Source organism: Bombyx mori, chromosome 10, assembly GCF_030269925.1.
Source record: "Bombyx mori chromosome 10, ASM3026992v2".
NCBI lineage: Eukaryota > Metazoa > Arthropoda > Insecta > Lepidoptera > Bombycidae > Bombyx > Bombyx mori.
Genome location: NC_085116.1, coordinates 10,974,469 through 10,997,384, shown reverse-complemented (window position 1 = coordinate 10,997,384; position 22,916 = coordinate 10,974,469). Strand labels below are relative to the sequence as shown.

Genomic DNA, 22,916 nt, shown 5'->3' with positions numbered 1-22,916 from the left:
GGCATTTACTGTTGGCCCACAACGTATTGTACGGAACGTATTGTAGGCCCATAAGGGTAAATACCACCACCCTGCAAATTTCTGTTGCGAAGCTGTTTCAAGCGTGAGACAACCATTATAAATGCAACGTAAAAGAAAGACTGCGACCAATATCTCAAACTTGCGGTATTTCGCCAGCTTGAATACTGACAACGGCTAAAAATAGAATAAAAAAATTGAATACCGGTAAAGATTTCATCTAAAAGTGACATCAAGTATTCTAAATAACTAACTTTTAATTACCGACCAAATTTTCACCAACGATACTACACTAACACACAGCCATAAGAAACTCCTAAGCATTATTAGAATGTAGACGGAATTAATTTAATATTACACTAATACACAATCACATCTTACAAACTATCAAATTATATTCACAACTCTACTGATAAGTAATAAGTCGTAAAACATTTTTAATGAGTAAAGATTCAATGAAAAACATGCTTAAAAAAAATAATCGAAAATAAAGATGTTATATTAACGTCATATTGAGTTCGGAAAGAAAATAATGACAAGAGCGTAAGACAAACAGGCCCTAACACTCAAGTGGAGACGCCACGTTATAAATATCATATATAAATATCAGTAAAGTTGTAAATAACGTAAGTAATTTTAATATTACATAGTAATATTACTTATGTCAAAGAGTAACATAATTTAGGTAAAAACTTCTCAAAACAAAACTTTAATTTGACAATTGAACTTCGTCAAAGACTATTTTCCATTTGAAATGAAATAAAGACTTAATTAGTGCCTTGCTTTATTCGCAAATATTTAAATGATGATTCGAGAGACAGCTTTAAAGCGTATAGAGCGATTCATATGAATAATATTCATTCGGATTACGAAATATACTTTTTTAGTTATGGCAACACCTTTAGACATACGAATTTTCGGAATACAATAAAGGTAACAAATTTGCACTACTTTCCGAAAAATCTTCTTAGGAATAAACAATATTATCTAAAACATAACAAAATGCTATTTATTCATCAAACAATTACACCCCGAACTGAGTAACTTCTTTTCATTTTGATTGGAATAAAACGTTACTACTTATAAGATGTATGTCTTTAATTATTTGTTTATCTTCGTAATAAATAAAAATAGGTATAATTATAGTAATTGAATAAAAACAATAAAAACAAGCTTAAGCGTACTTTTTTAAATAGATAACAAAATAACCAAATTGAACGAAAAGCACAGCGGCTGCATTTCTAAACGATATAAAGCTCTAACAATAAACAAAAATAATAATAGGAAGGCTTAATACAATAACATATTGCAACACGATACGAATTAAAGCTAAAGCATTGGTTCAAAGCACATTAATATTGCAACATAGTTTCAATTTAAGCTTATAAGGCGAATTAAGCTAAAAATATATAAAATTTTGATTACTTGTTTCCATATTTGTTCATATAACTTTATGGATCATTTAAATAGGAACTTTTTTTTATAAAAATTGAAAGTGAACGATTTTGTTTTTTTAAATACCCTACGCAATATTTCATTCAGTACTTATTAATACGTAGTCGTGTCATGTCGACAACTCAAAAACATGTTTAGTGTTTTAATAAGATATTTGATTTTACGGTGTTAGCATAGCGCAGTAAAAATCTTTTTTTTAATATAGCTTAATATAGTATAGCTTTAGTATAGTATAGCTATATAATATAGCTTATAAGTTTCTCTAAAATTGTTTATCTTTAAAACTAGTTCTGAAAGGAAAGCAAAAATTTCATACATACATATAAAATTTACTTACCTAACGGTGATTTTGAGTACGAAATGGATTTAATAACCGATTTTTTTCTCTTTAAAATTCGAATTATGATTTTTTCTTGATCTCTTTAAATAATAATATAGATATAAACAAACTCTAAGCAACCAGCGCAGTATAGTAAAACTCAATAGCATTCTGCTATTATAAAAATAATATGCATAAATTAATCACTGGTGGTAGGACCTCTTCGGAGTCCTCACGGGTAGGTACCACCACCCCGCCTATTTCCGCCGTGAAGCAGTAATGCGTTTCGGTTCGAAGGGTGGGGTAGCCGTTGTAACTTTACTGAGACCTTAGAACTTATATCTCGAGGTGGGTGGCGCATTTACGTTGTAGATGTCTATGGGCTCCAGTAACCACTTAACACCAGGTGAGCTGTGAGCTCGTCCACCCATCTAAGCAATAAAAAAATAAAAAAAAAAAAATAAAAAAAATTTTGTTTCAATAATTTCTTCTAAAGACAAAACATACTCATCGTTTTTTTTTTTTCATACTTTCATACTAATACTGAACAATAATGAACCAGAATTATATTTAGAAAAATATTTTAAATTGATCCCGGAAAATATACATCACGTCTTAAACACTAAGTACTTACGTTTAAACAAAACAAAACGAGAAAAATGCAACAACTACTCAACTAATTTTAACTATAACCTATAGTCAAACACACACAGACTTAATAACAATATTATGCACTATAAATAGCGATCCTAAAATTGAGACAATATAGAGGTAGTTAGTTGTTTTTCATTCTTTGAGATAATCAGGAACAGTCTTTATCGTTATCGGAAATCTGATTCGCATCGAGAGAAGTAAATCAATTTAATAGTAATTTGGCTATGATACTAAATGAGCGACTACAATGGAAACTTAAAATCTAAATGAGATCCATTTTAAATGCAACGAAATTGTTTTTGGATTATTGTTTTTTCAGAGAGACAAACGATCATTTTTTGTTGCCTTTTTTGGCGTTTTCAGCGTTCGAAGCTAATAAAGCCGACAAGGTAGCGTGCGTAGCGCTCAGAGTGCCAGAAGTCGCGCTCAAAATATTAGACGTGGAATGACCGAGAGGGCCACCGCCAGAACTGACTATAGTCACATTCGGCGGAGGCGTCGAGCCGCTAGCGAAACCGGTAGACAAAACTTTTTGCGTATTATGCATAACAAACGACTTCGCCCCACCAGTACTGCCGAGGGTTAGTACCTTTTTCAACATAACCGATGAATTGCAGGCATTATCGATCATGTCCTTCGTAGTGGAGATACTGTCGAAGTCTGAACTAGTCGAGACCGCCGTGCTTATTTTGGGCGTGGTTGTTTGCGACGCGGGCCTTACCGTCGTCACGTTGAACGTCACACCGGACGTCACGGCGGCCAAGTTTGAACGGTTTATGATGTTCCTCGACACGATAGCGTTATGCAAGATGTTGCCAGTGGGAAATGATTTAGATGAAACGTTCACATACTGCGGGGTCCCAATTATTGTCGCGTTCGGTGTACGCGTACCGAAACCAATTATAGTGTTCCCTCCGCCTTGCGACATAACTGTACTGAAAGTTCCAGTTTTCGTGTTGATTGGTATTCTGAAAGAAAAAAATAGGAATTAGTATAGATAACGTCGAAAATGGAACAAAAACATGCTTTAGATACAAAAAAAAAGAATTTGCTGTATTTTTTTGGAAGTGAAAATGTCTTTTTCGCAATTTGGATTTAAAGCATGAAACGAAAATGGTACTATAAAAGTGCAATTAAAATGAAACAAACATATACATCTATAGGATTTATCCTGCGTAAGAATGAGATAGAATGCTTCCGAAAGTTTGACTTCTAGAGCGCGTGTGCCGTACTGGTTTTCATTTTATTTTATGTCTAAGAAATTACAAGGTAGCGATTAAAAAAACTATATTATTAGCCTACTACTAAAATAAATAATTGTGCCCTTTTCGAAAAAAATAATGTAATATATTTAGAATAAGTTGGTGTCGTCATCCATCTTTGAAGCTATGATGTCCAGTAATCACTTAACTCGCGGACCACAGGCCTATCAACAGCAGTAATAGAATGCTTTTTCTTTCGTAATACTATAAACTTAATCCTTTACGCCAATCGACTAGTGGAGTAAATGCGATGAGGTAGCCCATGGGGTTGTCTGATCTAGTGCTAACTATAGAGAATACTTAGTCGAATCTTTTTTAATAGAATAATGATCTTCTTAATAAAAGCTTATTGAAGGTATAAACAGATATTATTTAGCTGAAGGTATTATATCAACGGTGGCTTAAGCGACATTTTTGCAACTTTACAGTAGAGCCATTTAAAGTTTAAAATTAGGAAAAAATATCGTAACAAAAAACCTTCCACGGCCATTTGAATGGGGTCAACTTAATTAGGGTTCAATTAAAAACATCAAACTGTTCATGCTGATACCAAATAAAACGCACCTTTAATTACAAAGATAAATGTCACGTATTAAACGACCCCTCGATATAATCCTAAATAGTACGTTTCATATGAGAATGTGCACGTCAATGACCTTGTTCTGTCAAAATTCGATAGAAAAGTATGGACAGCAACAAAAATAAATCTTATCTTCTTTTTTTTATTGTTTTTTTTTGTCTAATTATTAGGAGTGGGTAATATCGGTTTTGCCGCGTATCGAATCGTATCTATATATCGAGGATCAATATCGGATATTGAATCTATATATTTTCTGAATCTATATATTGATGGATGCTAGTAGATTTTCTCGATTCATGATATTTGAGATTTGAAACGATACGCTGATATAATATCATAGTAGATATAGATTTAAGTCAACGTTATACGGTTGGTTTTCTGATATCAATTTATAATATGATCTTAAAGTAATAAAAAGAACATGAAAATAAAAATATCAAAAAAACTTTCCTTCATGCTTTTACCAGGCTTAGGACTGGCTACATTATTTTCAGTTTTTAGTATTTTGTGTCTTAATTTAAAATTACAAAATATACCAAAAGAGTGTAGATTTCAAAAGTTTAATACAAACACAAGAAATAAACTCAATTATTTGGATTCAACTAAAAATGGAAAAATGTGTACTTTAAAAATCAAACACAGAAAACTTTTAAGTATTTATAAACAAACACTTGTCCAAAAATTGAAGTTCAAGGTCAAAGCGCGTGAAATTAAATTCAACGATGCAAATAGGCTATACTGCATTCAAGTTAGGGTCGAAAGTTGAAACTTCTTTCCTTAATTGTATCCTGCTGATACGCTAAGAATAATCTACAGACATATGGACTTAAATATAAGGTTTACAATTGTATGGATAATGCCTGTTTCTGTTTCATTCATCACATGATATCCCTATCGTGCGCTCACTCACCCTGGCCGATTTGATACGAACCAAACGAATATTGCTGATATTAACGAATCGGTACGATATGCCGATGCGCATCACATCGAGCAATATCGTGTTTCGGCTGATATCGAAATATAGATTTCGATTCACGAATCGGTACGATATGGCGATGCGCATCACATCGAGCAATATCGTGTATCGGCTGATATCGATATATAGATTTCGTGCGGGGCGATATCGGATTCAACGATATTGCTGCGATATATAGATATTGAATCTATATACGATTTATATCACCCACTCCTACTAATTATGAACTTGTATGACTTGAATGACTATTAATATATCTGTTTTATTGAACTATACGCACCGACATAATTTTCTTCAAATGTTGAGTGTTCAAAGTAGATTAAACATGAATTTAGATTACATAAAAAAAAATCCCACCTATTTAAAAATCAAGGCTGCAACACTATCGGGCCCTATAATCCATGGATGGGCGACGATGATGATGATTACTCAAATAATGGGATGAGTGGAATCGGCAAACTCGAAGATTTAGATTATAAATAAATATTTAAAAATTTCTACTTTTTTTACTGACTTTACTTATTTTCTTCGATTTGATAGCTATGACGTCACAATATGGCGCAGGTCCATGCACATTCTTATTTGAAACGCATTATCACTACATAGTATAAAACAAAGTCGCTTTCTCTGTCCCTACATCCCTATGCTTAAATCTTTAAAAACACGCAACAAATTTTGATGCGGTTTTTCTTAATAGATAGAGTGATTGAGAAGGAAGGTTTATATGTATAATAACATCCATTAAATAGTGGAGAAATCAATAATAAATTACAGTTTCCGAAGCGAAGCGAGGGCGGGTCGCTAGTATATTATATAGGTATTATAATGTAGCCTATAATCACCCTCGTATCATCTGCGATGCCGAGCCCGGGATGCTCTGTATGGTGACGGTGGCTTGCGGCAGATGGTGCACGGTCCGTTGCGGCGCGTGCGTCACGTGCGGCCCGTGCGTCACGTGCGGCGCGGAGCTGGTGTAGTAATGCAGGGTGCTGCCCGTGATGCGAGGCGGCGCCGCGATGTGCGCGACCGGCACGCTGTGAACCATGCCACTGGTCGTCGACGCCACAGTGATGCACTTCGTTTGATTACCTGAAAACTGTACCAATATTTCTCGTATATATGATGACCGTTGCTTGAGGTACCTAAAAGCACCGTTAGTGGATCGGGAGGTTCCAAAATGAGGTATTTAGGGTGACGTCGACTGTTTTCCATTCGGTCTGAGGGATCGGCAATGTAGTTACCGGCGACAACGACGAAGGTTCTCGTGTCGCGCCGCTTTTTCGTAATTACACTGATACTGACTTTAAATACTTACTGATGGACTCGAGGTCGTCCAGGTTTTTTTTATTGCTTAGATGGATGGACAAGCTCACAGCCCACCTGGTGTTAAGTGGTTACTGGAGCCCATAGACATCTACAACATAAATGCGCCATCCACCTTGAGATATAAGTTCTAAGATCTCAGTATGTATACAACGGCTGCCCTACCCTTCAGACCGAAACGCATTACTGCTTCACGGCAGAAATAGGCAGGGCGGTGGTACCTACCCGCGCGGACTCACGAGAGGTTCTACCACTAGTAAAAACGTTGTTTGCATCATGTATATTTCTGGAGCGAAATAATCCGATCTATCCGATCGGATGTTAATGCGATGTATTATGGGCACCGATAAAAAGAAGGTAAGCTAGTTATCCCAACCCATCAACACTAGTAAATATCAAATAAACAAATCGAAGGATATATTGTTTAAAAAATTCAACTTACGTTTGTGTTCAACGTCGAACCCAGATCGAATTCATCTCCGACTAAAGTTATCGTATCGGCATTAGCGCCAGTCAATTTCTCTATGGTCTTCCTCGCATCTGTTTCGCTTTCAATGTTTCCGAGATTACGGCTCAAAAACTCAATGTCTGAATCCAACAGACCATCAACCAAATGACTCTGATCATCGTCTTGTTTACAAAGATCAAAGGTGTCGTCGTTCTCTAATTTGATGTCTTCAACCTTGATTTCGTCTACATTAATGCCGTCAATGTTCTCGACTTTAATACCGCCCACGTTCAAACCCTCAACTTTTATAGCATCAACTTTAATATCATCCAAATCTTCGACTTTTATCTGTTCCACTTTTATATCATCAATGTCCTCAACTTTGATGTCAGAGAAATCACTGTCATCTTTCATTACATCAGAGAAATCTCTGGAGTTCTCGCTACCAGTTATGTAATGGCTCGCATTGAAATTCGCATCAAAAGTCTCAGGTGCTTCAATTTTAATATCTTTGAATTTATCATCATCTTGCACACTACTTGTAGATGGTTGTGGACTACTTGTATTACTGATGTCTTCACTCAAGACACATTTCACTACATATGACTTAATTTTTTTTAACATGAACTGAGGTACTTTGAATCCAGATAATTCACCAAGCATTGGTAAAGAACTGTGTTTGTAAGCTTCACTGTGTGCCAATTCCTCAATATCTTCTAAAACCTAAAACATATTTTTTGTTTCTCTTACATGCTTGTTTATCTTAATTTCAAAACCATCAGTCAAAATAATCAGAATATTATTTCGTACATACCATTATGTAAGTCTTTCCACCAACAGCATTCGCTAAATTGTGATTAGCAATCCATTCCTTGTCTATGCTATCGGCGGGGTACCTTGGTAAACTAGAGTGCCGCGTGTATAACCGTCCACGTGAGTTGCCCAATCCAAGAACCTAAAATATTTTTAGGCCAAACAATTAATTTCAGAGATATCTTTAGAGTGTCAATGTGCCAAAATGTGTATCTCTACACTGCTGGATGTAGGCCTCTCCCACAGTCCGCCACAATGAACGGTATTTAAATACACAGGTGTTTATAAACTTTTCAAATGTACAACAAATATGTAATTGTCACAGATATATGAATGACTTCTATCAGGAAGGAATAATAAAATTGTGCAGTATAAATTAAAACCCACAAAAGTTTTAGACTGTGTGATTGTGTGATATCTATAGTCTCCAGTAATAACTTAACACAAAGTGGACCATGAACTTTTAGTGCTAGGCAGTGACTTGACTCTGCCCCTGACATTGCTGACGTCCACGAACGATAGTAACCACTCACCATGCGGTGAGTCATATGCTTGTCTGCCTACAAGGGAAATAAAATAAAAAGTTGGTTCTACCAACATGATAAACAAATAAAAATATTGTTATAATATCTACTTGTTTTAAGACAACCTTACATTTATATCGCAAAGATCTATCAAACAGTAGCACAATACCTTATGTGCATGAGATCCCATAATAAACAGCGTATCTTGCGTAAGTCGATCTGGGTTCCACTTTTCTGGATCTCTTAATGCTGGTGAAGGCAATGGTGAAGAGGAAGCACTGTCAGTATTATCTTCTTGTTTAATCTTCTTCCGTTTGGCAAATAGATCTGTCTCAATCTCTGAATCTTTTCTTTTATACTGTAGTGTACTTTGCAACTATAACAGTTATATTTAATGAATAATAGTCATATATTAAAAAGAGAAAAACAAAGCAAATATTTTGTTTGATTCTCTAAGCGGGAACATAGAAACGGATGTTTCAACCTTTAGGATCTGTGCTTTAATTAAAGATTTCAAAACTAGCAAATCAGCAACCTATAACAAATTTTATAAATAGTATTTCATGCTCCATTTAGCATTAGATACATGTGTTTCAAAATACATACAAATAACTGCATTGTATACTAACTTGCTTGCTGAATTTGGTTTCTAACGCTTCTGATTCACTACTTTCATATGGACATGGTACTGTTCGCGCTGGAGTTGTGTATAGCAAACGTGTGGCGTCCAGCATTGCCCTGCACACAGCACGAACCTGAATACAAAATATTTTTAGTACATGAGGGGCAGGATTTGAACAATGTTACAGCACAGAAATTTTTACATGTGTAACATTTCTGTGTATCTTCAGTTGGTAATTAGATCTGGAATATTGAGAAACCAAACAAGTATCATTTTTCTGAGGTTAAATGATTGCTACTGGTATTAGGAGGCTGCGAATTCGCAATTAGGGGCAGAATTGTATTTTTTTTTTTTTATTGCTTTGATGGTTGGACGAGCTCACAGCCCACCTGATGTTAAGTGGTTACTGGAGCCCATAGACATCTACAACGTAAATGCGCCACCCACCATGAGATATAAGTTGTAAGGTCTCACTATAGTTACAATGGCTGCCCCACCCTTCAAACCGAAACGCATTACTGCTTCACGGTAGAAATAGGCAGGGCGGTGGTACCTACCCGCGCGGACTCACAACAGTTCCTACCACCAGTAATTACGCAAATTATAATTTTGCGGGTTTCACTTTTATTACACGATGTTATTCCTTCACCGTGGAAGTCAATCGTGAACATTTGTTGAGTACGTATTTCATTAGAAAAATTCACACAACTGAAGGCTCTCAACATTTTAGAAGTCAATTTGGCTTTGGAACGAATAGAAAGCAATTGTTAGTATAAAATCTAGATACACTTGACCTTTGTTATTAACACGATTTTATTGGTTTCGTACATATGTTAGTATGTATGTAACAGAAATGTTGAACATGATTTTGACCCTCTTAAAAACATCAGATTAACTTGAAATTTGGCAAACTTATTAAGGGCAGATGACAATTAAACATTTTAAGTAGGAATAATAATATGCTTTTATAGAATATCCAACAAAAAAAAAGAAAAATAAATAATATCTTAATAAAACTACAAAAGACCCTTTTATAGAAAATCCAACTAAAAAGTAGAATATATATTTATTGTTATTCTATTGTCAATAAAAGATTTAAAACTACCCCCATGCTTTTTTTACAATAGATTTGCTGTTGTCTATTTTTAGTTGGATTTTCTATAAAAGCATGTTTCATTTTTATTTTTTAAGCTATTATTTATTTTCTTCTGCTTCAGAGCTCACACTTAACTTCATAAAATTTAATACTTATTTCTGGACTTGTTTTTCTATTTTATTTCATCAAATAGCAGTGTTAAAATATTTAAAATGCCAACCAACAGAACATGATTACAGTTATTTTTTACCACATGTGGTTTTAAATTAGCAAAATATACCCAATGAACCAAGCTTATTGGTTGCTATTTATTGCTTTATTTGTTGCTTATTGGTTGCTGTTGCTATTTAACTTACACTACAGACCAGCAGGCCTGTTCAAACATGAATAAAAACAGTTTTTTTACATTACCTGGTCCTCACTGACAGATTCGTCTCCCAAATTCAGTCTTATATTATTTACTGCTGGCACAAAGAATTTCTGAAAAGAAAAAATATTCTCATATTGTATGTATTATGTAATATGTTATGTATGTAATAATAAAAATGGAATTAAGATCATTTTCTTCTGACTTTTTAATGTTACATCATAATTATACGCAGTTCACTTTGAAATAGGTATCATTTATTTTATTAGATACCATTTATTTATTAGTACCATTAAATCAGTGAATTGGCATTCCTCATACTCAATGGTGACTATATTCAATTAAATAACATACATTGCTCTTCTGCCTTTGACAATAATTTTTTAAGCTATTGGATAGCTTTCATCGCGGGCGTAAAGCGCGGCGACCGAATCAAGAAATTCCGTAACGAAAATAAAATCTAGCACCCCGACTCTGCCTACCATGTAGCTCACATTCAGCACATTCACACGTTGCGCTTGTGTAGTGTTTGTGAATAAGCGCGTGGTGTGATGTCGTACTGCATGCGCATCATAAAAAGTCTGCCCATCTCTCTCGCAGTCTAGCTTATGAGTGTGAAGGGGACAGTTAATGTTTTGCTTTTGTTAATGTTTATAAATACACCTTGGTCTTATTTTAATATAGTTTTAATATTAAATTATTATTGTCTAATTATATTATATATATTATAAGTTGACAAAAATCCTATGCAATAGCTTTACCGCGGAAGTCCCTGAGTGCCACACGTCTTTTTTTTTACTACATTATTAATATCACAATTTAGCAGATAGGATTAGTGAAATTCTTACCTCTAAATATTTTTTGATCACTTGGTCAATTTCCCTAGTAACTGCAGATTGTATGGTTTGACGTAGCATATCCAAAGACTTGTTGGCACTGGCCCTGAATTCTGATATAGGCCTTGAATGCGGTTGCACTGGTCCTGGCAAACTGAATCTTCTGTGCATAGCCGCAAGGGTATTTATGGCAATTTGTCTTGTTATGGGCTGTTTCTAAAAATTGTCATATTTTTAAAAGTATTTAAAATCATTTCATATCTGGGAAAACTTTTTTTAATTTCAAATTGACATTAATATCATATTCAATGTAATTATTCGTGGTCAAACAAAATTAATCAAATTCTTCAAGCTCTTCTGAAAAATGATATCTAAGTCTTTCAGTCACTCAGGAGCAAGAATCTATTTAAGCTGACACCTATTTAAATAGTGTATATTTTAAAATGGTTTAAATATTTCGAATATTTTAAAATATTTTAAATGGTTTAAAAATATGTTATTCCTCTCACATTTGTAATATAATGATTTATTGAGATTTGATTTATGAAAATAAATGGAACTTTAGATCTCAAATCATACAGCTACAAATTTAAATACTTTTGTAGCTTTGCAAATTAAATTCATCAATGCTTTTGTGATGTGAATTACTGGGGGAACGGGTTGTCGTAAGGAGGAATGAAGAATCAAATAAAACCTAGAGATTAGGTGCTAAATTTACCGTCTGCATTTTTACTAATTTAACAGGACAAACGATCACAGCTTTAGAACCCAAGAAGGTCCACGAATCGCCCGACTTTTCAGATTTTGAAGTTTTCCTGATTATTTCAATTTTACGCCAATTCTTTTTCACTACCATTTCGAAGACTCGTCAAACATAATCCTTTAGGATCTTCATCTTTCTTTTATGTTTCAGAATCATAGATAAAACACAAGTTCAGAATCTCAATTTCTAAATTTCTAAATGTCGAAAATCGGAATTTCTCGGACTCCCAAGTGTAGATTTAAAATATAATAGTAGGTTAATTTTTACAATTCTATAGGCGAAGGCGTCTCATCATACAGCCTAATCTTTTATTAAAATTTTGTTGTAAATATGAAAAACGATAGCATGATGTGAAATGAAGTTGATTAATATGAAACATGGCATGAAATAAAATGAAATGAAATGAGATAGGACGAGATGATATGATATGGGATGAAATATAACCTCAGTAAATACTGGTAATTTGGTAATTTACTGAGACTTTTCAATGGACTTTTTGGAGAGTCCCGAGAAGTTACGTCCAGCGGCTTTATTTTATTTTCCCAAATTTGTGCACTTTCACAGCTTAAAAAATATTTGATCGGCAAGTAGTGGTGTACCTAGTCATGATTAAACTGTTTAAAATTGAGGATTCAATTACCGTCAATGCTTTTTTAGCGATTGATGGCAATTCTTATTCAGCATAATGTTTTATTTTGCCAAATCAGCTCATCTAATTCAACATGATCCAAAAAAGTAAAAAGATATATGGTTATTTAATGCCATGCATCTTATTTTTATACCTTATCAATTAACTTTAAAAAAAAGTAGCATAAAAATTCATATATAAGGACTAAAGAAAACTATGATTTTTTTTTATTTCGAACCGTTAGGTGAATGTAATCTTAATTTTAGCAGCAGTAACGAAGTCCAAAAATAAGCTTTATCAAGAATGCCAATTACTGATTTACTGAGCATTGAGCATTTTCGTATTGTAGAAAGGTAGCCCTTGTGTTACCCAAATAAGTACGATTTCATAGCTACTCTATCTAATTACAGGCTCATTTCTTTCACATTGCATTAAATTTATTTAATTATTTTTTTGTTTTTATGTGATTGGAAACTTCCTCATTACTGGTGGTAGGACCTCTTGTGATTTTCACGTGTAGGTATTTTTTTTTATTGCTTAGATGGGTGGACGAGTCACAGTCCATTTGGTCTTAAGTGGTTCTGGAGCCCATAGACATCACAACGTAAATGCGCCAACCACTTAACCCCCACCCTACCTATTTCTGCCGTGAAGCAGTAATGCGTTTCGGCTTGAAGGGTGGGGTAGCCATTGTAACTATACTGAGACCTTAGAACTTATATCTCGAGGTGGATAAATTAAAATGAGATATGACTTAAAGGTCGAAGTAGCCAGGTCATAAAATTCCATAAAAAAATTGCCACCTTAAATAATACGCTTAATATTTGAACATTGCCATACTGCAAAAAGGAGGGGAACAAGTTTAATTTCCATTTCAATTTTCATTTAATCAATTAATTGTGGTTGTTACTCCCGTCACAGGTAGGTTTTATTTAAATAACTTTTAAATTTATTTTAACTTTGACTTTTTAATTTTAACTTTTAACTTACCTATTGTAACAATTCACTTTCACTAGCCGCCTGCCACATCTCACAACTCGGTCGTGTTCTATTACTAATTCATTTGGTAGTATCAGATAAAACTAACATTCTTTTTATCCATTTTATGTATTTAGTTTCTTTAGTGGCGCTAGCACAGTAGGACGTTCCCACTAATCTTAAGAGTACTCGTTTATTCATAGAAGTAGAAAGGTGAGTGGTAGTTGTGGCCAAAGTAATTTTCAGATATATTTTATTAATACATTTCCAATGTAATGTTATCTGTTACGTTGAAATGTAGGCTAACATAAATGAACGTAATCTCACAAATACGAGGCTACTTGTTAAACAGGTTTCTTGAACTTTGTACTTGTGCAAAGTAAGTGAACCACATGCTGGGTGCATCTAATTTTTATTTCATTGAGTAAAAATTGTAGAGTGCATTATATCATAAGTTTTATCTATTTAAAATTCAAGTTAATTGATTTTGAAAGTTGCTGATTTTTTGCTGAGTAACTAACTAGCTTACATGTCAAACTTTCTCTTAAAAATACCTTTTTAGAACTTTATAATAAATACATAAAAGAATAACAAATATATTTAAAGTGCATTTACAGACTGAAAAATACTAACAATTATTTTAAACTCAGTATAATATAAAATGAAATATATGCATAGAAAAAAAAGGTATTTTATATTATATTTTATTTTATCATAACTTAAAATATACCATTAATACAAATCACTGAAACTACCTTACAATGAGAATTTTATCTTGCTTAATGCAATTAAGACAGTCAAATTAGGTTTTTAAATTAACTAAAAACAAAAAGTGAGATATTAGATATTAAATGACAACCGCAAACTACATGAAAGATTTGGATTTAATGAATGAGTGGTACTTAATGGATTTGCATCCAGTGTAAAGTTATTTTTAAACCTTTAAATTTCTTGATTATTAGAAAATAAGTTAAACAAAATTGATGAACAGAATGAATAAAATATATTGGAATAATGTCCCTTTTGAAAACTTTTATAGATTCATTTCAAATTAATTTTCTCTAATTTACCCAAAATTACAAAAAATCCCTAAATATCACACTCTGAATATTATGTTGTAATGCCAAATATTAAGAATGAAATGTAAAGAAATATAATGTTAAGAATGAAGAAAACCAACTTGGAACAAAATATAATGAGAATATCATCAATGTAGTTGAAGTCAATAAAATAAGTATTAATAAGGATTACTCAAGAACTTCTTGGTTAGACCTCGCTAAAATGTAAATGGGACCACATGAAAACACCAGTTTTCAAATAAAAAATAAGGAAACAGAAAACAAAAAATGCAAGTAATTTTTTTTTATTGCTTAGGTGGGTGTATGAGCTCACAGCCCGCCTGGTGTTAAGTAGTTACTGGAGCCCATAGACATCTACAACGTAAATGCGCCACCCACCTTGAGATATAAGTTCTAAGGTCGCAGTATTGTTACAATGGCTGCCCCACCTTTCAAACCGAAACGCATTATTGCTTCACGGCAGAAATAGGCAGGGTGGTGGTTACTTACTGGTGGTAGGACCTCTTGTGAGTCCGCGCGGGTGGATACCACCACCCTGCCTATTTGCCGTGAAGCAGTAATGCGTTTCGGTTTGAAGGGTGGGGCAGCCGTTGTAACTATACTTGAGACCTTAGAACTTATATCTCAAGGTGGGTGGCGCATTTACGTCGTAAATGTCTATGGGCTCCAGTAACCACTTAACATCAGGTGGGCGGTGAGCTCGTCCACTCATCCTACCCCTGCGGACTCACAAGAGGACATACTACCAGCAAAATTGATTACCTGCTCCTTTTTTAAACTCTATTGAAAATGAAATATCATCAGGTCATTTTTTATTAAATCTGTCTTTTTATTTTTTTACACTCAAGTTATAAATAAATGCATGAGGCAGACTACAGTACTAGACTAAAAAAATTACTTAAATAAAGAACAGTCAAATTAAATTTCAAATTTTAGATTGAAATATGCTAAGAAGTACATATCATTACTTTATTTTCTTTCCAAGGAGTAAACAATATGTTTTTTGAACTTTAAACTCATTTAGTAAAAATACAATGATATAAAAACAACACTATCAAGGTTAAAGTTCTATTTATTACATTGAGTTTGTTTGAATGTTGTACTACATTATTATTTATTTGATAAGTGAGAAATGTTTCTCAAATCTTTGTGCAAATGATATTGTTTATCAGTTTTTATTTTTATAATGTAATAGTTATTAACTGCTTTTATGTTAAATTTTATTGAAATATTTCAAAACATTTTCAGATACAATATGTCTAAAATAAAGGCTGGACCTGTTGTTGACATCCTTGGTGATGAAATGACCAGAATAATCTGGGATCTTATCAAAGAAAAGCTGATTCTTCCTTTCTTGGACATTGAATTACATGTCTACGACTTGGGTATGGAAAATCGTGATAAGACTGATGATCAAGTTACAATTGATTGTGCTGAGGCCATAAAGAAATACAATGTGGGCATCAAATGTGCGACCATAACTCCTGATGAGAAGAGAGTTGAAGAATTTAAACTGAAGAAAATGTGGAAAAGCCCTAATGGGACCATCCGTAATATTCTTGGTGGTACTGTTTTCAGGGAGGCTATTATTTGCAAGAATATACCGAGACTTGTAACAGGGTGGGACAAACCCATCATCATTGGACGTCATGCTCATGCTGATCAATACAAAGCAACTGACTTTGTTGTCCCAGGTGCTGGTACTCTTGAAATAATCTTCAAACCTGAATCTGGTGAGGCAATAAAACATGTAGTTCATGAGTACAAGGGTGCAGGTGTAGCACTGGCTATGTTTAACACTGATGCATCTATTATTGACTTTGCTCATTCTTCATTCAAGTTTGCTTTGGACAGAAAATACCCTCTGTACTTAAGCACTAAGAATACAATTCTCAAGAAATACGATGGTCGTTTCAAAGACATCTTTCAAGATATTTATGACAGGGAGTACAAGAAACAGTTTGAGGATGCTGGTATCTGGTATGAACACAGGCTAATTGATGATATGGTGGCTTATGCTATGAAATCAGAGGGTGGATTTGTCTGGGCCTGCAAAAATTATGATGGAGACGTACAATCTGATAGTGTTGCTCAGGGCTATGGGTCACTGGGCCTCATGACATCTGTTCTCATTTGTCCTGATGGCAAAACAGTTGAGGCTGAAGCTGCCCATGGCACTGTTACACGTCATTTCAGATTCTATCAGCAAGGAAAAGAGACATCCACCAATCCAATTGCTTCAATTTTTGCTTGGACTAGAGGTTTGTTGCATCGTGCTAAATTAGACAACAATGATGCCTTAAAGAACTTTGCTGAGACTCTGGAGAAGGTCTGCATTGAAACTATTGAATCTGGAATTATGACTAAAGACCTTGCCATTTGCATCAAAGGTATGAACAATGTCAAAAGATCAGACTACTATGAAACATTCGAATTCATGGATAAACTAGCCGAAAACCTGAAGGTTGCTCTAGGACAATGACTAGTTACAGAAAGGAAACGGTCTAATCTTTAATATTTGTTATATCAACTTACAATATTTTATTGTAATGGAATAAGGGTACCTAATTTTTTTGGCATGAAAACTAATAGCATTTTTTTTTTTTTTTTCGATTATTTATTTCCTATAAATATATTATTTTTCAAAATAAAATAATTGTATTTAATTATTCTGCCATTTAAAACGAATTCCCAAATATTTAATGAACTTCCATTGTTTAGTTAGTAGGGTGTGTAAAATTTTGTGTCTAGACTAACGAAATTAAATAACAATACTGTTCAGAATTAATTGCGTCAGAAAATTTCAGTAGAATATAATTTGGTTTGAATAGTTTTATTAAATACTAATTTTACATAATTATTATTGTCTGTCTCTTAAGTCATTTCGAACGAATGTTTTCGTCGGTTTCTGCATTTCAGATAATTCTTATCACTGTTTGATAAACTAATATGTATAAATATTTACAACAAAAAAATACTATATTTCGAGCAAAGTTTGTGGTCACTCAAAAACTATTACGCAACTGTACCGGTTACGTTATGGAGTTTTTTTAATAATTAACAAGTCTCCGAATATGTACCTACATATGTTTACAGTTCTCTACAAATAACGATAATTGAGTACCTAATGGTTAGAGGTTATTTTCACGCCAACGGAGATCGTTTTGAATGAACTTCAAATATGCATTATTATTGCATTTATTGGATATTTAACCTTTTTGATAATTTTATGGGCGGGTATATTTATTTTAAGCTCTTGTTGCGCGAAAGTGGTCATGCCATTAGCATGGAGGAATCCAAAGCGAGAAAAAGAAGAAGGGGCTGCCACTGTCTAAAAGGCAGTTCGGAAATGTTCGTGATTGTTACAATTTGTGACGTGGTTCCATACGGAATCTCTCGGTTTGACTTAACTTGATTTGTAAATCCGTCCTATTTTACTGTTTGATTGGTTCCTTGCGTTCAACTTTAATTGTACTTAGAGCATAGGATCTAAGTTTAACTAAATCACTTTGTTACTTTAAGATTGTTACTTATGATCCTGTTTGGAGGTTACTTAATTGTTATTTTTTAACAATATTTCACATCTGATTCCTAAAAGTATATATATTAACACCTCAGCAATAATTTTTTTCACGTAAGTAGGTAATGGCGGAATTTGTTTGGCAAGACTACATATACAAATTGTTTCTGCAAAGGCAATTTCCTATGATAAAATAAAATTGTGGGATTTGTATCATCATATCATTGGATGTACCGTAAGCTCATCTATAAAAAAAAGATTTTTTTTCTCATCTATTCCACTAACCTCAAGGGGTTATACTAGATTCTCCGCGTAAGCAGGTGAGCTCACGACTCTCAAACCTGACGACGTTGCTAACATTAACCCCTAGCATTAGCAATGCTTCACAGAACTACCACCGGATTGGAAACGCGACTCTGAGAAGATCCGGGCAGAAAATCAGTGGGCTGTGTCTGTTAATTCGCTCGTCGAGCCCTTCGTCGCAACGACGGGTTCGAAAAGAACGATAACCGTTGCTTGAGGTACCTAAAAGCACCGTTAGTGGATCGGGAGGTTCCGAAATGAGGTGTTTAGGGCGACGTCGACTGTTTTTCAGTCTGCAGGATAGGCAATGTAGTAGATACTGACTTTAGATACTTACTGATGGGCTCGAGGTCTTCCAGGATTTTTTATCTATTGCTTAGATGGGTGGACGACCTCACAGCCCACCTGGTGTTTAGTGGTTACTGGAGCCCATAGACACCCATGACGCAAATGCGCCACCCACCTTGAGACATAAGTTCCAAGGTCTCAAGTATAGTTACAACAGCTGCCCCACCCTTCAAACCGAAACCCATTACTGCTTCACGGCAGAAATAGGCGGGGTGGTGGTACACGAACGGTTAGAATATTCTTTTATGCATTTATCGTAATAATATCTTAAATATTCAAGGTCAATGTCGTCTAAGCTTTGATACTAATGAGATAGCAGAGATATGTGTAGATAAGGGCCGGTTGTCTTTGTGGTTGTCTCCGACTAGATTATGAAATATGAAATTAGGGATTAAATATAAACTTGGTCCAACTGAAAAAAGGTATTCAACATGGAACGTGCTCCATTATATTTTGCAGATGTTTTGAAGTTCTGTTTCAATTGACTTTATTTTAATTATTTTATTGCCAAGTTGGTTGCATGAGCCCGCCTGGTTTTAAGCTGTCACCGGAGCCTATAGACATCAACCACATTAATGCCGATATCTTGAGATATGAGTTCTCTCAGTTTTAACAGAACAACGGTTGCCCCGCCCTTCAAACCGAAACGCATTACTGCTTCACAGCAGAAATAGGGAAAGCAGTGGTACCCACCCGTGCGGGCTCACGAGACGGCTTACCACCAGTAATTACGCAGATTATAATTTTTGTGTGTTTGTTTTTTATTGCATAATGTTATTTCTTTACCGTGGAAGTCACTCGTGAACATTTGTTAACTCCGTATTTCATTAATAAAATTGGTACCTACCTGTAGGATTCGAACAACTAGTACAGTCGCATTGCTCGATACAAATGCACCGGGCGTTTTATTTCACGTCACGTCTTTAGATCACGACGACTTCAACAAACCTATAGGTAAGAGGCCCGCTGTACCGGTACCCGATTCTTCCAATGCTATGTAATGTTTGCTAAATAAATTACCTAAGTAAATTTACACGTTTCAACAATAGCGATTCATAAAATCAAGCCGCAAATTTTATTCCATTATTAATGACGGTGTGTGGTGGTCAAGGAGATAAAATTTAATAAAAAATTAATACCACTATCTTGTCCACTCCTGCCCGAAATAGTTTGAAGTTTAGAACAGCCATCGTTCTTATGTAATTAAGATTAGGACCTATTTTGATCACATTATACCTATATGCTGAATTTCTTACGCAATAAAAACCCTTGTCTTCAATGGTTACAGAGAATCTTTATTTCTAAAATATCTTCTCGTATTAGGTACCACCGTAAATTTATTGTGAATTAATAAACTTCTATATGATGATATATTTGGTTTTAAGACTGCGTTCACCATTCTTCATATCTCTAATAGTTTCAGAGTAGACACTTTTCTGTGTTCTTTAAAAGTACTCAGCTTTACACCTAGCAATCCATATACCTATAGGTACTGAAAATATTTGTCTTCCTTTTCAGTGGTCATAGTTAGTTGGTTTGGTGGTTGCAATGGTTTTGTTGTTAAGAGAATGGATCACTACAACCTGATGATGTTGAAGACTACATATTTTTGTGAACTTCTGTAGAGCATGTTTTTCTATATGTTGTAGACTAAGCCAGGAATAACATTTTTTTTTTCTTATCATGAACGAAGCTCATCATTAGGAATCGTACCCATCCATGGATACCACACCATAGACATTTTTTAGTCTTGTGAGGGTTTTGAGTGACTTTACATATGCACTAGGAAATGTCGATTTAGTTTTATTTTCCACTTTAGTCAACATTTTCAAATTATTGAGTGCGGCTTGAATGTGTTCTATGGTATATATCTGAGCGTTTGGTCACTTTAAATATATGTCTGGTGTAAATCAGCTGAAGTAAAATAATTAAATTGTACGGTGTCGTATAATGAATACTGCTACAAACAAAATGAATTGATTATAAATAAACACATACAATTACACCTATTAACATAACACAAATGAGTAAAAATTTAAATAACTATTATTAACCGTCGCTTCATTGCTCAAATGATTTTAAATAAATTTTTTTATTGCTTAGATGGGTGGACTAGCTCACGGCCCAGCTACAAAGTAACTGCCGCCACCTGCCTTGAGCTATAGTTCTAAGGTTTCAGTTTTTTCAGTAAAACGGCTTCACCCTTCAAACCGAAACGCATTTCTGCTTCACGGCAAAAATAGGCAACCTACCCATGCGGACTCTCAAGTCGTCCTACCACCAGTAAGCAAGACGTCCATCACCAGTAAGCAAGACGTCCTACCACCGGTAAACCCTTATATAGGAGTCATAGACCGCACCACCCCCTTCAGCCCCTTGATCAGAAGAAGCAGGTTCAGTGCGCCGGCCGTCCCGAATAGCCAGGAAACCAGATCAGCGAAGTGAGTGTGAAAGATGTAACGACTGCTTACAATGATGCCCGAATATTTCAATTCAATCAATCAATTGTAATGCAATGTCAATGCGAATGTCTCCAAACATGTGGCTATCGACAGGTTTCAGGAAAGAGAATGGATGGCAACAGGCAAAAGATGGAATTTATTGAGTGCCACGTCGAGGTCTTATGCTTCTTTCAGACTAAGCTATGATATAATATACTTAGTCTAGCCATAAATACTGTTACAATTAAAAATAAACAAAATATTACATTTAAATTTGGAATCTGTCATTTTTATATGATTGCTCATTGAGCTTTCTCATGGTGCCAATACATTGTACAATATTTTGCGATATTAAAATGGAGTGGGTGATAAAGAGAACCGAATCGCTATGATTGCATTACACAAAGTAGGTATGGAGCCAAATGCAATTTTTAAAACTCTCCATACGCTTGGTATTAGTAAAATGTTTGTGTACCGGGCTATTAATAGGTGCAATGAGACCTCCTCTGTTTATGACAGAAAAAGATCTGGCCGTCAACGTAGTGTTCGTACGAAAAAGGTGGTCAAAGCAGTAAGGGAAAGAATTCGAAGAAATCCTGTCCGAAGGCAAAAGGTTTTATCTCGGGAGATGAAGATAGCACCTAGAACCATGTCGCGTATTTTAAAAGATGACTTAGGACTTGCAGCCCATAAGAGACGTACTGATCATTTCTTAACTGATAATTTAAAAGTGAATAGGGTGGTAAAATCGAAACAACTACTGAAGCGGTACGCAAAGGGAGGTCATAGAAAAATTTTGTTTACGGATCAGAAAATTTTTACAATTGAGCAACATTTTAACAAACAAAATGACCCTATTTATGCTCAAAGCTCTAAGGAAGCTTCCCAATTAGTCGACAGAGTGCAACGTGGGCACTATCCGACTTCAGTGATGGTTTGATGGGGTATTAGCTATGAAAGAGTGACTGGGCCATACTTTTGTGAAAAAGGTATCAAACATCGGCAAGTGTATCAAGATACCATTCTTGAGAAGGTAGTGAAGCCCCTTAACAACACCATGTTCAATAATCAAGAATGGTCCTTCCAGCAAGACTGGGCGCCAGGTCATAAAGCTCGGTATTCGCAGTCTTGGTTGGAAACGAACGATTCGGACTTCATCAGGAGTTGAAGACTGGCCGTCGTCTAGTCCCGATCTTAATCCGCTGGATTATGATTTATGGTCAGTTTTAGAGAGTACGGCTGGCTCTAAACGCCATGATAATTTGGAGTCCCTAAAACAATCCGTACGATTGGCAGTGAAAATTTTTCCCATGGAAAGAGTGCGTGCTTCTATTGATAACTGGCCTCAACGTTTAAAGGACCGTATTGCAGCCAATGGAGACCACTTCGAATAAGCTTTTTATACTTTAAATTGTTTTATATTTATGTATTAAAGTAACACACTGTAAAAGTAATAAATGTTATTTTCCATAGATTTTTTTTTGTTTTCCTTTGTAACAGTATGGCCAGACTAAGTAGTATATAACTCTTAGCACAACAATATAGCGCACCATACATTGTTAT

The 22,916-nt window shown here is 34.7% G+C and overlaps 2 protein-coding genes across 2 annotated transcripts; one reads left to right on the top strand and one right to left on the bottom strand.

Moving 5' to 3' along the window:
- Nucleotides 1-344: 344 nt before the first annotated feature.
- LOC101742673 (uncharacterized) lies at nucleotides 345-12,330 on the bottom strand. Its single transcript, XM_004923171.5, has 9 exons — nucleotides 12,012-12,330; nucleotides 11,306-11,509; nucleotides 10,502-10,570; nucleotides 9,002-9,127; nucleotides 8,542-8,748; nucleotides 7,850-7,990; nucleotides 7,030-7,758; nucleotides 6,107-6,360; nucleotides 345-3,414 (listed from the first exon to the last, which is right to left on the bottom strand). Exons 1-9 carry the CDS (start codon nucleotides 12,147-12,149, stop codon nucleotides 2,778-2,780), a joined length of 2,505 nt encoding a protein of 834 aa, XP_004923228.2. The 5' UTR covers nucleotides 12,150-12,330; the 3' UTR covers nucleotides 345-2,777.
- Nucleotides 12,331-13,729: 1,399 nt separating this feature from the next.
- LOC692823 (isocitrate dehydrogenase) lies at nucleotides 13,730-17,394 on the top strand (the record flags this gene model as incomplete). Its single annotated transcript, NM_001046669.2, is given in 3 exon segments — nucleotides 13,730-13,811; nucleotides 14,703-14,719; nucleotides 15,990-17,394. A coding segment is annotated over 1 exon segment (1,227 nt).
- Nucleotides 17,395-22,916: the final 5,522 nt, after the last annotated feature.

Excerpts from the sequence above, each read along its gene's own strand:
- LOC101742673 (XM_004923171.5), bottom strand. The coding sequence starts at position 12,149 with ATGGTAGTGAAAAAGAATTGGCGTAAAATTGAAATAATCAGGAAAACT. Across the intron at positions 11,510-12,011 it reads AATTAGTAAAAATGCAGACG|AAACAGCCCATAACAAGACA; the intron begins GTAAATTTAGCA and ends GACAATTTTTAG. Across the intron at positions 7,991-8,541 it reads TGGGATCTCATGCACATAAG|GTTCTTGGATTGGGCAACTC; the intron begins GTATTGTGCTAC and ends AAAATATTTTAG.